The sequence below is a fragment of the Uloborus diversus genome, unplaced genomic scaffold (genome assembly GCF_026930045.1).
Source record: "Uloborus diversus isolate 005 unplaced genomic scaffold, Udiv.v.3.1 scaffold_12, whole genome shotgun sequence".
Lineage (NCBI taxonomy): Eukaryota > Metazoa > Arthropoda > Arachnida > Araneae > Uloboridae > Uloborus > Uloborus diversus.
In genome coordinates, this window is record NW_026557876.1 from 5,616,010 (window position 1) to 5,631,466 (window position 15,457).

Sequence of the window (15,457 nt, forward strand, 5' to 3'; positions counted from 1 at the left end):
TAGGGGGTCCGGGGGTTTTTCCTCCGTAGGAATTCTTGTAAAATAGATATAAAATTCTGCATTTTGAAGCCTTATAAGGAGTAATTCGAATCACAAAGATCTCTGAAAAAAAATAGCAAATTACTCTTTTGCCAATTATTGTAACACACAATAAAAATGGTTTTCGGGTGGACAAATCAGTGGCATCAGTGCTCATAGAGAAAAAGAGAGGGAGAAGATAAGATTATGCTATGTTACTTGCTTACAACGGCTGTCAGTTGATTTCAATTAGTTCTTCGTCACACCTTTAACCCACCCACATATTTTATTGGGGTTTTTTTTTTGGGCAGTTGCCCACACAGTCAAATAAAATTGGCCCCACAGTCAAATAAAATTGCCCACCTACATTTTCCTAAATTTTTCCATTGGTTATGTGTGTTCCCCATTCGATGCAGGTGGAGCGGGTAGTTTCCAGTTATAATATAGTCAAATCGGACCATCGTGCCGGATCGACAATTGAAACAATAAACAAAAGATTGAATATTGCTCTAAATGGCTGTGGGACGGCCCATTTCAACCCGCAGCCATCCGTCATAAAATTTCTGCAAATTAAAAACCGAAGAGAAGTAAAACCAGAAACTGAAATTTACAAAGAGAGGTTTTACATGAAATCTTTTTTTGAAAAAGACAATATTATTTGAATTTGGTTGTATTAAAATGAAAATGAATGGTTGTATTATAATGAATGAAATTAAAAAAAAATCAAAAACTCAGTGACTGTTTGAACTACAGTAGAAGACCGTTATAACGCACACCTTGGGACTTGAGCGTTATATAGGTTTTTGCATTATACAGATCATTTCACAAATTTTGAAACTATATTTACAATATATCTCTATATTAGCACTTCAGAATAAGTTTTATCTGCAATGAATATTAAAGCACCAATATTGCAATTAGTTATTCACAAATAAATATGTTCCACAATCTAAAGAAAATGCATTATCCTGCACTTCTGCTAGCTTCATGGTTTGCTTAACAGCTGCCTTTTCAAGAGACATTTGGTATTTTCTGTTTATTATGAGTATCTAATTTTCATTTAAAAGCTTTGAAGAAAGATGGAAAGATGAAAAACTGTTTCAAAATTTAATTTGCCTAACCATTTTTATGTCTGCAAAGCAAAACGGGGGGATTTTTTAAACTTAAAAACCAATTGTTTACTTCAGAAAAGTTGTGCGGTTTATAGAGAATTGCGTTTTATAAGTCGGCGTTATAACGGTCTTCTACTGTATTTTAAACGCCGAGTCACAGCATTTATGTTCTTTACACTCTTTTCCTATCGAACGAAATGACCATTAGCAATAATTTCCCTAATACCAATTTTCACACCCGAACTTTTTTTTGACGGTTTTCAACTAACATAAACTGCACATTTACAACCCCACCTCCCCCTTCCGAGGAAGTTAGAGTTGCCCACACAGTCAAGTTTCCTTAAAATATGCCCTGCAATTGATGCTTAAAAGTAGTTGAAAGTGGTTGCTTGAAAGCAGGGTCAAAAAGACAAGCAAAATGATTGTCAAGTTCATCTTAGTTTCATTATAAAAACCAGCAATACCTACACAGCTTTGCCCATAGTAGAAAATTAAAAGGTAATTTGGTTCGCCAGTATATTTATAAATAATGGATGATGAATTTTGCGCCCATATGCTATGTTCATTTGCTTGTCTACATTATGATAATTTGATCGGTAAAATGTTCTTAAAATTGGAATAAAAAAAGAACAAAATCGAATTTTCGAAAATTCGGTTCAAGGTGCTCGCCCCTATGCTACGAACTAATTTTGTGCCAAATTTCATGAAAATTGGCCGAACTGTCTAGGCGCTGTGCGCATAGCAGACATCCAGATATACAGACTTTCAGCTTTATTATTAGTAAAGAATAAGACCAAAATCTATCAAACACTGAAGCAGGTTGTTAAATTAAAATTGTTTTTATGCGTGAAATTTTCTTAAAAAATCTTTACCAATAATAAAGCTGAAAGTCTCTCTGTCTGTCAGGATCTCTGTGACGTGCATAGCGCCTAGACCGTTCGGCCAATTTTCATGAACTTTGGCACAAAGTTAGTTTGTACCATGGAGGTGTGCACCTCGAAGTGATTTTTCGAAAATTCGATGTTCTTTTTCTATTTTAATTTTAAGAACAAAATCATTATAAGATGGACGAGTAAATTACGAAATTATCATAACGTGGAACTGTAACATGGGCACAAGCCAATTGGCGAGAAAATTCACCATACATTATACGTAAATATACAGGTGAACCAAAAGACCTTTTAATTTTCTATTACGGGCAAAGTCGTGCGGGTACAACTAGTATTGAATAAAACGTAACACAATTTAGTTTTGTATAGTACTTTTTTACACCTTTAATACACAGAGGTTTATTGGTTTAAAAAATAAATAAATAAATAAAAATGTCATTATTACACAACAACACAAAAGTTAAAGCAAAATGCAAATAATTGAGTAAAAAGAAAACTTTTCAACAGAATGCTTTCAAAGTCCTACTGCAAGGGGATAATATGATCATAAATACAGTATTACCCTGCATTATCTAGCATGCGGGGAAAAAGGCGAGGTTGACCAGCATGCCAGGAAATTCAGATTTTCCGGCATGCCGGATAATTTGAAGTTTATTTTGCAACAAAACAAGAGAAAATTTTCATATTTGATTCCAATCAGAAAGCAAACCATTGCAAGGAAAAAATAAATAAATCCCAAAAGTAAACTTCTTTCAAAAAAAAAATGTATATTGCATGTAACATGTGCTTAATATTTATGGTAGGTCATTATTAATAGATTTACTTATATGCCAATAAAGTAATTAACTCAGAAGCAATCATCGTTACAGCAATTTGTTCATAACTTTTTTTTAAATAAATTGTTTTAGGTTCCTTTTAGAAAGGTAAGTTTACTTTTTATTTATTGAACGGCTATTATAACTTCTAAAGCCCTGGTTTAAAGGGAGGTAAATTACTGCTTAAATGTTTGCTTAGTTAGTTTTAATTTAATTTTTATAAAATTATTCATTATTAAACAATATTCTTTTTGTTAAACAACAAATGACATTGCTAGTAAATATTTTTACAAAATTAAACTGTTTATTAATACTAGTAAGATATGTATAGAACTTATATTCATTTTTAATCTGAATATATTTTTATAGTATTACTTTTTTTTCCTGACCTCGATTTTTCCGGCATGCTGAAAAGGACCAGGCAAGTGTTATTGAAATCTGGTGACCCCCGAATTTTGCGGCATCTGAAGTTTTTAAATCCCTGATACATTGCACCGAAGTACTGGACTCTCAAATACCTTATGACAAATTTGTTCATCAGTACAGTGCTCGCCGCTTAATAAAATCACATTTGTTCTGGGGACAGTTGATTTTATAAACTGTCATACCTACACTCACTTAAAAAATGAAAGGTTTTGTAAATACTCTAAAAACCATAACTGAATTTTTCATCTGTTTTTAGTTGAAGTATTTCAAAATACAGTTGACATAATTCCTTTTATTTGTACAAAGGTCTTAATCAAACAACGTCAATATTTTAACAGATTGAAGAATAAAGATTCAATGTTGCCTGAACGTTAACAAAATGTTTTGTAATTTTCAATTCTTTTATTTGCTCCAAGGGTCTAAATCAAACAACAATATGCCAATATTGTAACAGTATTGGAGGGAGAGTAGAGATTCTATATCGTCTGAAAGTTAACAAAATGTTTTGTAATTTTCAATATTATATTTGCCTTTTTGCTCTATAGTGCATCTCATAACATCAAACTATTTTCTGACATGTGTTGAAGTTTGGTGCTGAGATTTCCTCACATTCTGAGGCCGATTCCTTCACTTCTTGGTGCTTCTTTATCAATATTTTACTTATGTTGTTCAAAAGTTTGATTTTATAAAACGGCAATAGTGATTTTATTAAAGGATGATTTCAACATGTTTTGATGTTGCAATGATTCTGTTCTTCCAGATTTGAATTTAAAAAGCGGCTGATTTTATAATCCAGTGATTTTATTAGGGGCGGGCATGGGCGCCCATATGCAAAATTGTAAGATATTTTCCCCATGAGTGAAACGATACAACGTGTATAAAGTACAAATAAAGTATTAAAATAGAGTTAAAAACTCTTTTTTAACTCTATTTTAATACTTTATTTGTACTTTATACACATTGTGTCATTTTACTCATACCATAGTGCAAAGTTTTCGATTGCTTTTTTACCATTTTCCCGATGGTTTAGAGAGATATTTTCCCTCGTGGAAACTGATTTCAGGACAGATTAGAGTCATTAAAATTTGATATTTTTAATAACTTATTCATTAATGGCTGGAGAAGAAATGTTTTTACACTTTTGCAAAGAAAAAAGCACTAAAATCAAGCAAGTTCTAATTTCTGGAGGGGGGCTCAAGCCCCCCCCCTTGCCCCCTATATGGGCGCCCTTGGTGGCGGGTACTGTACCATTTACCACTAGAAATTCTTCTTACTGAAGGGGTTTGTCAACACTGATTTTTGACTTTGAATGTCCCCAGAAGTAGTCATTGGAGGTTAAGGTGATGAAAGTTGACGGATCTCAGATAAGAATAAGTAATTTGGATGGATGCTATATAGTGCAGTATTTTTTTTTTTTCAAGGAGTAATAAGTCCAACAGCCTTCCTTGCTACAATAAACAACCCAGAAATGTCACAATTCTTATCTCAGAGCATATATAATTTCTAACATTAATAACTATCAAACCTTAACACAATAAACTAGTAATGAGAACACATGAAATACACCCTGCCAGCTCAGTCATTTCCAGCCGAGGACTGCAGTTTCGTGCTTATTAGCACTCAGCAGCCCAGCATAGGACTAACTGAGCTGGAGATGGAAAACCTCTAAGGAAGCCAAGAGTGCCAAACAAACTGGTAGCTAACATAGAATTAGCACTGACCAGACGAGTGACCGAAACAATGGTTCGGTTCAACTCTAATATTGCAGGCAAGGCAGGTATATATATATATATATATATATATATATATATATATATATATATATATATATATATATATATATAGTAATGAGAATGATTATTTTGATCAAATTTAAAACACCAACTTCATACATACACAGATTTTAGACAATGATTTGTTTCTTGACTGAAATATGTCTTCTTGACTGCTGATGAAGACGTCTTTCAGGGTACCGAAAGTTAACATGTCCGAAGGGGCTTTCCAAGAACGAGGGTCAAAAGGCTGCAAATGAATGATTTTTATTTCAGATTACATTGACAATGTCTCAGTTTTACATGCAGAAGCAAGACATGCCACTTTAAATGAAACTAAAAAGGAGGAGACTTTTCTTTACCCTTAGAACCATTTTACAGTCGACTCGATATCTCGAAGTACAAAGAACCAAGGAAAATATTCGACATAGCCGAAGTTCGAAACACCGAAAATTAAGTTTTACTTCCCTTTTGAGACAATTGTAAGAGTAATTAAAAAAAACCACCCACAAATACTCAGATATGAGAGAAAACTTTATGTTCTCAAAAAAATACATAAGTGATATTAGTTGTATTGTAAAACTTGAAGTACATAAGCAAAGATAGTATTACTAATAAAAAATTAGTCGGACCTCCATATATCGAAGTAGCAAATTGTCGGAAAAAAATTCGACATATAGAAATTTCGATACATAGAAACAATCTTATTTCATCATAAAAATCTCTTAAAACATTAAAATTAAAGCTAATTTTCGTGCATGAAACCCAATTTCTAATTTATACGAGCATCGGATTAAACGAAAGTTAATAACTGAAAAATTAACAGAAATTACATTTTTGTGCCTTCATACATCTTCATTCTTCGGCATTTCAACTTGATTTGCAACATTAGGGGGGTTTCGTTTTGACAGTGTAATCGAGAGAAAAGTAAAAAATCAATTTACTTAACTTAAATGATTTTTAATGAAGCTAAAAAGACTAAGAATGATATCAACAGACAAAAAGGATTACTTGAAACTGATTTTACAGTATTAGTGGTTACAACTAAGATTTGAAATAAACTTGAGGGAATTTAAGAACTCCAGAACGGAACAACAACCTATTTACACACCCATCAAACCCAGGTTTCTTATGAGTTTCTTAGCAACCTTTAGTAAGTATAATTTTCTCCCCTAACCTTCATTTTTCATGAGACAAACAGTCTAAAGTAAAAAAAAAAATCTACAAATATCTCGAAAAAAATTTCGATATATATTTTTTCGATATATAGAAACAATTTTTTTTATGTAATGAACATTGAAATTTGCTGGGATTTCGATGTATAGAAAATTTCTATATGTGGAAGTTCGATATATGGAGGTTCGACTGTATATTTCTTGCTTTGCATTTACTAAATACTTCTCTATGCTTGCTTGTTTTTTTGTATTAATATTTCTCTTATTTATGAAACCATCAATTTTAGACACAACACTGAATATATCCTTTGGAACATTTCCCTGACTTTCAAGTGAACGATGAGTAATTGAAAGTGCGTTACTAACGTCTGCATTTGTTGGAAAATTATTGTGTTCAGAAATTTCAATTCAGGCCGAGTCCTTTTCTTAACAGTATGATTATTCTCTGCATCTTTAATTAAACCCGACTTTTTCTTCAATAGTTAAAATTTTTACCTTTCTCTTACTCAGTTCAACTGGTGGTTTTAATTGTTTTAACCCTCTCTCAAGGGTTATTACACATGCTCTCTTTCTTGCTTATCCTTTATAAACATCTATTTTTATCTCACCTTTTGTGCTCGTTTTGTACTGAAAAGAACTTATCTATAAATAACTTAAGAAAAATTAACAATGCGTGAACAAGTGCATTTTAGCACTTTCTCTTATCAAAAGAAGTGGTGACCTGTTAGTTAAACCCCAATCTTCAAACCCTAACAAAAAGAGCAGATGGTAAAAATAGCAAGAATTTTCTCAGACATTTTGCAGTCAAGTGGGTTTTACTACTGAAAATCATGACATTAAATGTCAAGAGAGGTCTGGCTGAAACTTTTAGATAAGCTAAGTGGACTTCGAGTTAACAAAAAAAAAAATATTATACACAGGGTTCATACTCAATTTGGATTTAAAAAAAATTCCATGACTTTTTCATGACTTCATAAAAATTTTCATGACCTCATTATACGAAGAGAATAGTACCATTTAATGTCAAACTTGCCAATTTTCGGAAATAGGCTTTCGAAAAACTTTTACGCGAATGCCACTACCTAATTGGAGCACTTACTTGTGAATGAAAAAATATTAGTGCACATTGCAGAAACTAATAAATTATTCTTGTTTGTATTTAGCATATAAATCCAAGTAAAGTAAAAATATAGTGAAATGTAATACACTGATGTTTAAATGTCGAATAAATATTTATTAAATAAGGCAGAATAGTAATAATGGGACAAAAACTGAATGAGTCATTATTACTAAGTTTCCAGTAATAAATTCACTTCATAAAAACATTGCCCTTTGGTGTCAATAGTGAACAAATTATCCATGTAACTTGACCGTATATTTGTTCATTAAAGTAAAGCCACATTTTTCAGTAAATTCATTTTTCTAAACCAGATATTTCAGCCGACCACAATAATCAGTTTTGCGAGCTGTATATTGGGCATCCCTGTTTTAGAATATTATAATTCCCCTATTTTCATGTTCTATTGCCTGACTAAAGTCTTCAATTTCTAAAGCCTTCAACATATTGAGATAAACTCTGATGAAATTATTAATGGATTTTTACATGTAGTTGAAAGAAACGAACTCGGATGCAATTTAATTGCACTTTTTGAGGGGGCGTGGCAAAATCAAGAACGTGCACGTCTACTACTACAGAATATAAAATATAAGAAGTGCTGAAAATAATGGTTAATTCAAAATTAGCGAAGCCTAAGTAATACAATCACATTACAAAAAAAGGCGAGCGGCTGTTACAGAAGCGGATGATATTGGATTCCAAAACTCGGATTTGTTTTTGAGATCGTTCAATTGACATGCAATATTACTAAATCACTCAATATTTCTAGCGCTCTTTTAGCTGTTATTATTTTCTTACTACCCAAGACAACTTTCCATGACTTGAAACAAATTTCCATGACTTTTAATGAAAATATTAATTTTTCATGACTTGTCCAGGTCTGAAATTCGTTAATTTTTTTCCCATGACTTTCCAGGATTTCCATGACCCGTGCGAACCCTGTATAGACCATTTGTAGAAGTTTGGGGCCATCCAAAAACTTTGACATAAGCGGAAATTCGAGTCAAGCGAAGTCGAGATATCGAGAGTCGATTGTGTTTATGAAAAGACAACTTATATCACTTTTTACTAATTATTAATATGCAAGGGGGGAAATGCACAAAATAAAAAAAAATGCAACCTTGATAATAGCATGCATACCTGATCAGCTGAAGTATCATCCAGAAACTGTTGAGTCTTCGCATAGATTTCCTTTGAGGATTTGTCGGTGTGATTTATTATTGCCTCCTAAATTAGGAGCAAACAAAGAAATCAATGTAGCTTCAATTGCATTTGCCACTGTCTTGGCATTAGCAGTACAGTAGTGGATTAAATTTAAAAATTATTAGGTGTTTAAATTAAGAGAGAATAAATTGGTCCATGTATAACTGATAAAATAATTTGCATACACATGTCTGTATTACATAGATATGTACATGTAAATCACCAAGAGTGCGTTTTTTCTGAAGTGGATAGTTTTAGAAAAATCAAAATCTAGTGCTTCACTAGTTAACATATTTCAGGTGCATAAACTAAAATAAAAAGTATCTGAACAAAGTTGAAGAAATTTTTATGGATAAACGTCATGAAGTACCACAACTTTCGCATCAGTAGCACAACTGGAAGATGGTTCTTCCAAAAACATGACCTTTTCTAATAAAATTCTTCTTCTTTACAAATAATAAAGCTCAAAGTCTCTCTGTCAGGATGCCTAGATGTCTTTATCTCTGTGACGCGCATAGTGCCTAGACCGTTCGGTCGATTTTCATGCAATTTGGGACAAAGTTAATTTGTAGCATGGGGGTGTGCACCTCAAAGCGATTTTTCAAAAATTCGATTTTGTTCTTTCTCTATTTCAATTTTAAGAACATTTTCCGGAGCAAAATTATCATAAGATGGACGAGTAAATTACGAAATTATCATGACGTGGAATGGGAGAGTGAATGAACATAGCCAATTGGCGAGAAATTCGTCATTCATTGTTTGTAAATATACAGGCAAACCAAATGACCTTTTAATTTTCTACTACGGGCAAAGCTGTGCAGGTACCACAAGTTACTAATAATAAAGCTGAAAGTCTGTCTGGATATCTGGATCTCTGTGATGCGCATAGACCGTTCGGCTGATTTTCATGAAATTTGGCACAAAATTAGCTTGTAGCATGGGGGTGTGCACCTCAAAGCGATTTTTCGAAAATTCGATTTTGCTCTTTTCTATTCCAATTTTAGGAACATTTTACCCAGCAAGTTATCATAACGTGGAATAGTAAATTACGGAATTATCATAACGTGGAACCGTAACATGGGCGAGCGAATGAACATAGCCAATTGGTGAGAAATTCATCAGCCATTATTTGTAAATTTACAGGTGAACCAAAAGACCTTTTAATTCTCTACTATGCGCAAAGCTGTGTGGGTACCACTAGTTAAAAGATAAAACATTCAAATGGATCAGTTATACATTTAATTGCAAACAGATAAAAAAAAAAATAGTCAGTTAAAGGTAGTTATAATGCTTGAAACCAGTCTATTTTGCCTTTTTTTTTTTTTAAAGTTACGTAATTTTTTCATTTAGAACTGTAAAAAGCATTAAAATTTTAAAACCATGTAGGAAAAAGGTTAAACATAAATAAAGTTTTCCTTTCTGAAATTACTCAATAATTCCCAATAATCTTCAAAATTTCCTTCCCGCAAAACACAGTTTATAGAAAATAAAAATGCTTCTTGTATTTTTTAAATATATACTGAATATTAAAAATACAAATAAGCTAAATATTAACCAAATAAATATTACACCGAATATTAGAAGGTCCCAATTAATATTTAAAATGTTAATACAAGAACTTTATGATTTGATAACATTAAAATAGTTTTGAGTTTACATGAGGAGAAAAATTCCCTGTAACCATATTGCATTTTAGTGATAATGACCTGGTACAGAAAATGCCAGGAGAGTGACGTTTTTACTAACACTTTACTGAGGCCCCGAATCGTATTGAAGTTAAAAAGGTTATTTTTCAAATTCTTATCTCTTAATCTTTACTAATAATAATGATAACTTACGATGTTTAAACGAAAAGCCGAAGGGCAGTGGCGTAGCTAGACCCGACTTTCGGGGGGGGGTTACTTCTTATATATATATATATATATATATATATATATATATATATATATATATATATATATACACATATATATATATATATGTATATATATATATATATATATTATACATATACATATATGTATATACATATATATACATATATATATATATATATATATATATATATATATATGTATATATATATACATATATAATATATATATATATGTATATACATATATAATATATATATATGTATTAATAATCGCTTGGAATTTTTCCCTTTTCTTCTTTTTTTTTTCTTTCTCTTCTCTCTTCTTTTTCTCTTTTTTTTGAGACTAACTTTTCGGGGGGGGTTTTGTCCCCAAAACCCCCCCCTTAGCTACACCCCTGCCGAAGGGCTAAATTTCGTAAGTCAGTCAACAATGTTACATGCTTATACAAGCAGAGATAATATCACACAGTGGAAGGTGCAGAATCAAATATTAATGTGAAGAAATGAACATTGGAAACTTGTTAAAATCTTACCAAAAATTTATTGGTCCATAGTAACTAAAATAAACTAACAAAAATAAGTTCTTAAGAATAAAACCCGGCCATAAGTGGAGGCGGAGTTCGCAACTCCCCAACACCTATCGGACCTAACTCACAAGAGGCTGACGAACACAAAAGAAGAGAGAGAGAACGATTGGAATCGTTCACTATTTATACTTGCCTCATTTGCATATGATTGGGCATCAAAGGATGCCAACCTAAAACTGAAACTTTACACGTGCCGAAAGAGTTGAGAAGTTAATCTAATTTGAATAAAGTAAATTTTATATTACATTACATTAGGAATGAGAACGCGGATAAATATCGTTTATCGATGTCTAGCAAATAAAGCTGAAAGTCTCTCTGTCTGTCAGGATCTCTGTGACGCGCATAGCGCCTAGACCCTTCAGTCAATTTTCATGAAATTTGGCACTTTAGTTTGTAGCATGGGGGGGGGGGGGAAGGGGGGCACCTCGAAGCGATTTTACGAAAATTCGATGTGGTTCTTTTTCTATTCGAAGTTTAAGAACAAAATTATCATAAGATGGACGAGTAAATCACAAAATTATCATAACGTGGAACCGTAACATGGGCACAAGCCAATTGGCGAGAAAATCCACCATACATTATTTGTAAATACACAAGCGAACCAAAAGACCTTTTAATTTTCTATTACCGGCAAAGCGGTGCGGGTACCCCTAGTTGAATTATATATATATATATCAGAAATAATGAAAAAGAAAATTTTACATAAAACAGAAATGATGTCCAGGAGAGTGACACCAAAAATCTACCTCAGTTTCAAAATTATAATAAGACTATTAGGAAAATCAAAACTAAAAATATTCTAGGAATTCAACAAAATGGTGAGAATAAACAACGTTGCTATGCAGCAGATTCAAAAGTATATTTTACCACTGATAATAAGTAGAGTCATTCCTAGGAAAGGAGAGCGGCAAGAAATCCTAAAAGGTACAATGACGAACCTTGATTATTTAAATAACTAGCGGTACCCGCACGGCTTTGCCCGCAATAGAAAAATTAAAAGGTCTTTTGGTTCACTTGTATATTTACAAATAATGTATGGTGAATTTTCACGCCAATTGGCTTGGTTCCACGTTATGATAATTTCGTAATTTACTCGTCCATCTTATGATTTTTTGTTCTTAAAATTGGAATAGAAAAAGAACCACATCGAATTTTCGAAAAATCGCTTCCAGGTGCACACCCTATGCTACAAACTAACTTTGTGCTAAATTTCATGAAAATCGGCCGATTGGTCTAGGCTCTATGCGCGTCACAGACATCCAGACATCCTACAGACAGACTTTCAGCTTTATTATTAGTAAAAAAGATTACGTATATTAAAACAAAATTATTTTACCCGTTTTAGTATGCATAATTTAATACTACAAATTTAATTTGTGGAATGTTGGTATAAAATTTTAAAGTAACTTAAGTACATTTCTCAAAAAGATTTGAAGAAGCCAAAAGAGTGATTTTCTTGTTTATGAAGAAAAAAAATGTTTAGAAAAAAATATACGAGTTATCATTTTTATAAGAATAGAAATGCATTGGGAAAAGTATTTCTAACAATTAAAAAATCTATATAAATAAAACAGAGAATATATGTGTGTGTGTATGTTCCCTATACAAATCCAGTTTACGTCGGATCTCCACCAAATTTGGCAAGGAGGTACTTGGGCACCCGAGAAGGAACGTAGGAGGGTTTTCACACATCAAATAAGAACCAAACCATTTGAATTTTAATTTTCTGGCTCAAAAATGGTTCTTTCTACCCAAAAGAATTACCTGATCAGTTCAATTTTAACGCCATTTGAAAGCCGGGAAAAATACCCACAGAGTTCATCCATCTCCTTCGAATTTCAAAAAAAAAAGGCTGTAAAATCACCGGGAAAAATTTTAAAAGCACTTTTAAGACTAATGGAACTCTATTTTTATATCGGAAAACTATCGCGATTTCATTTTAAATTAGTGTTCAGAAGGTTGCCACTTTTCTTTTTCTCGACTAAGACTAAACAAAATTTTATTTTTGTTTTGAGAGAAAAATTTGATTATCATTTTGGCAATTTATCTTCTTTCTTTTTTCTTTTGGATTTTAGGTGTTGCGTTTAATTTATTTGGGAATTTTTGATTTCGGTTTTCATTCTATAAGAATTGTTTATTATTTGTATTATTTTGATGGGAAATTTTTCACAAAGATACAAAAAGCTATCAATGTTCAAGAAGTGTGGCCTGGTTTATGATACAGGTTGAAAAATTTTAAGCAGCCGGTTTGTTGCCAGATCTCGGATACAACTAAAACTTGCTGCTCATCATATGTTTATTATAAATTTAAACTATTTAATGATGCATGAAGATAAAGTATCAAGGGTAAAAAATAATGAAATGCCCGAAGGCGGCTCATGGGCTGAAAAAGTGAGGGGGCCAGATCATGGGTGCCATTTCTTGGGGGGGGGGGGGATGTTCCAAAGAACGTTAAATAATACTGCCGCAGAAAAGAATATAGTCTCTGACCTATCGAGGAAGTTCTGTTGGGTGAATACATCCTAATAATGCTCTGGAGAAAAAGGGAAACGGACAGGCCCTGGGACAAATGTCTTCTGTTAGTGATTGGCCGGTTTTGCACTTATCTTTCTTCGAGGAAAAGTTGAGAATATTAGAAAACATATTTTAGGGGGAAAATGCAACAAAGTAAATTTTTAAAAATATTTCCTGACGCCCCCCCCCCCCCTCCTCTCAAATACGATACATTTTTTTTTTTTTTTAATTTCAAGCACACATGCACAAAAAAGAGGGGAGGGGGGACAAATAAAAAGTTATACATTACTGTCTGAAAAAAGTGAGGGGGGGACCGGGTTCCTTAGGCCCCTTCCACGAGTGGACATTGGAAATGGTAAAAAAGGTTCCTGCATAAACAAATACATTTCCAGGAAAAAAAAAAAGACTTACTCTTGCAGCAGCTATTTCTTCATTCCCCACGCGTATAAGTTCCGACACAAAGTCTTCCGTCCTTGCCTGGAGAAGCTCCCTCAGGTCACTTTGCTTTTCCATCCTGTTTCTGTACTCTTTGTCTTGGTCATTCATATCCTAAACAGATTTTGAAACCTCATTTGAAAGAAAAAATGAACTGGAAGACTCAGAGTAAAAATAAGAAGTAAGTTGAATATTCTAAGTACTTTGGGACTGTCTATAAATAATGTCAGTTTTGTTCAATATTGTTGACCTCCCCCCCCCCCCCCCGCCCTCTTAAACCTTTTTAAGAAAAAGTGTCATACATTACTTGATCCCTTACCTCCTTTGCCACATGTCACAGGGGTTTTTGCAAACATATTCTTGTAAAAATGCGTGATGACATTGAGATAAAAAATGCATTTTTTTCTTCTTTATGAATACATTAATTTTTAATTAAATTTCAATTCAGCCAGGTGAAAAAAGGTACAAAATGGGGTGAAACATTACGATGTAAAATAATATCACAGTCCAATAAAATCTTCATCTGCCACTTGGCAGTCGAAATTTGCAATATTGAACAAAAAAAAAGACACTTTTAAATCAACCAAGGGCAGAAAAGTTGCCAATAAAAATGTTCTTTAAACCAAAACAAAACGATTAAAAATACCTAGTATTTTACCAAGATTTTTTTTTCTGGTAAACATATACAAAATTTTGACTGCAAGATAAGTCACATTCTGAAACATACACATAACCGTTATAACATGTTACATTTAGATTTTAGATAAATACAAGTACACAGGTAAAAGCCCTAAAAAAAATAAATATTTCTTTGCATTATTTCAGTAAAGAACATTTTATGAATAAATCACCATTCAGTTTAATAAATTTTTTTAAAAAAAGGAAGAGAGAGAGAGAGATATCTATAGATTCAAAACAGAAAATCTTTGGGTAAATTAAACAGAGAGCTATGATTTCATAATGAAAGTATTCATACTCTTTTGGACTGAATCTGGCTAAAATGAAGCGATGTCGTTGTCCCTCTCCACAAACATCATTTGCTATTAATAACCATGTGCTATTTACTAAAATTTGAGGCTCTCAGTCTTGAACTAGAATTAGAGTTTACTAGACGAAGAATTTTTGAGATAATAAGCCAAATGTTTGATATTCTGATATTTTCACACTCATAAAAACTTCAATGCCTGGCATGAAATGGTGTAAAGGGATGTTACTCTAACATGTCCAAAAGCATAAATATAATGATTTTCGACTGTTAGAAATCCACGGGATTAAACTTTGAACTGTAACCTGGAGCAGGGCACAGAAACCTGTAGCTTGCAAACCGCATACAGATCACTTGAACTGTGCTTGGGACTCGAGTATTTTATTAAAATTTGAAAAAATATCTGCAAGAGTGCCATTTGTCAATGTTTTGAGCATAATCTTTCATGTTAATATATTCTTCATATTTCAACGTCAACGTATATAATTTTCTTTGTGAAAATAACTTTGTTCTGAAATGTTTTTGTTCATAC

The 15,457-nt window shown here is 32.5% G+C and overlaps 1 protein-coding gene across 1 annotated transcript in view; it reads right to left on the reverse strand.

Moving 5' to 3' along the window:
• Positions 1 to 15,457, reverse strand: part of LOC129232439 (uncharacterized) — a gene marked incomplete at its 3' end in the record, with an annotated part of 29,490 nt that overhangs the window by 845 nt on the left and 13,188 nt on the right. Inside the window, exons 6-8 of the mRNA XM_054866585.1 lie at positions 13,917 to 14,054; positions 8,466 to 8,552; positions 5,158 to 5,283 (exon numbers count right to left, since the gene is read on the reverse strand). Of these exons, the coding sequence (XP_054722560.1) occupies positions 5,158 to 5,283; positions 8,466 to 8,552; positions 13,917 to 14,054 (351 nt within the window). The remainder of the gene's footprint in view (positions 1 to 5,157; positions 5,284 to 8,465; positions 8,553 to 13,916; positions 14,055 to 15,457) is intronic.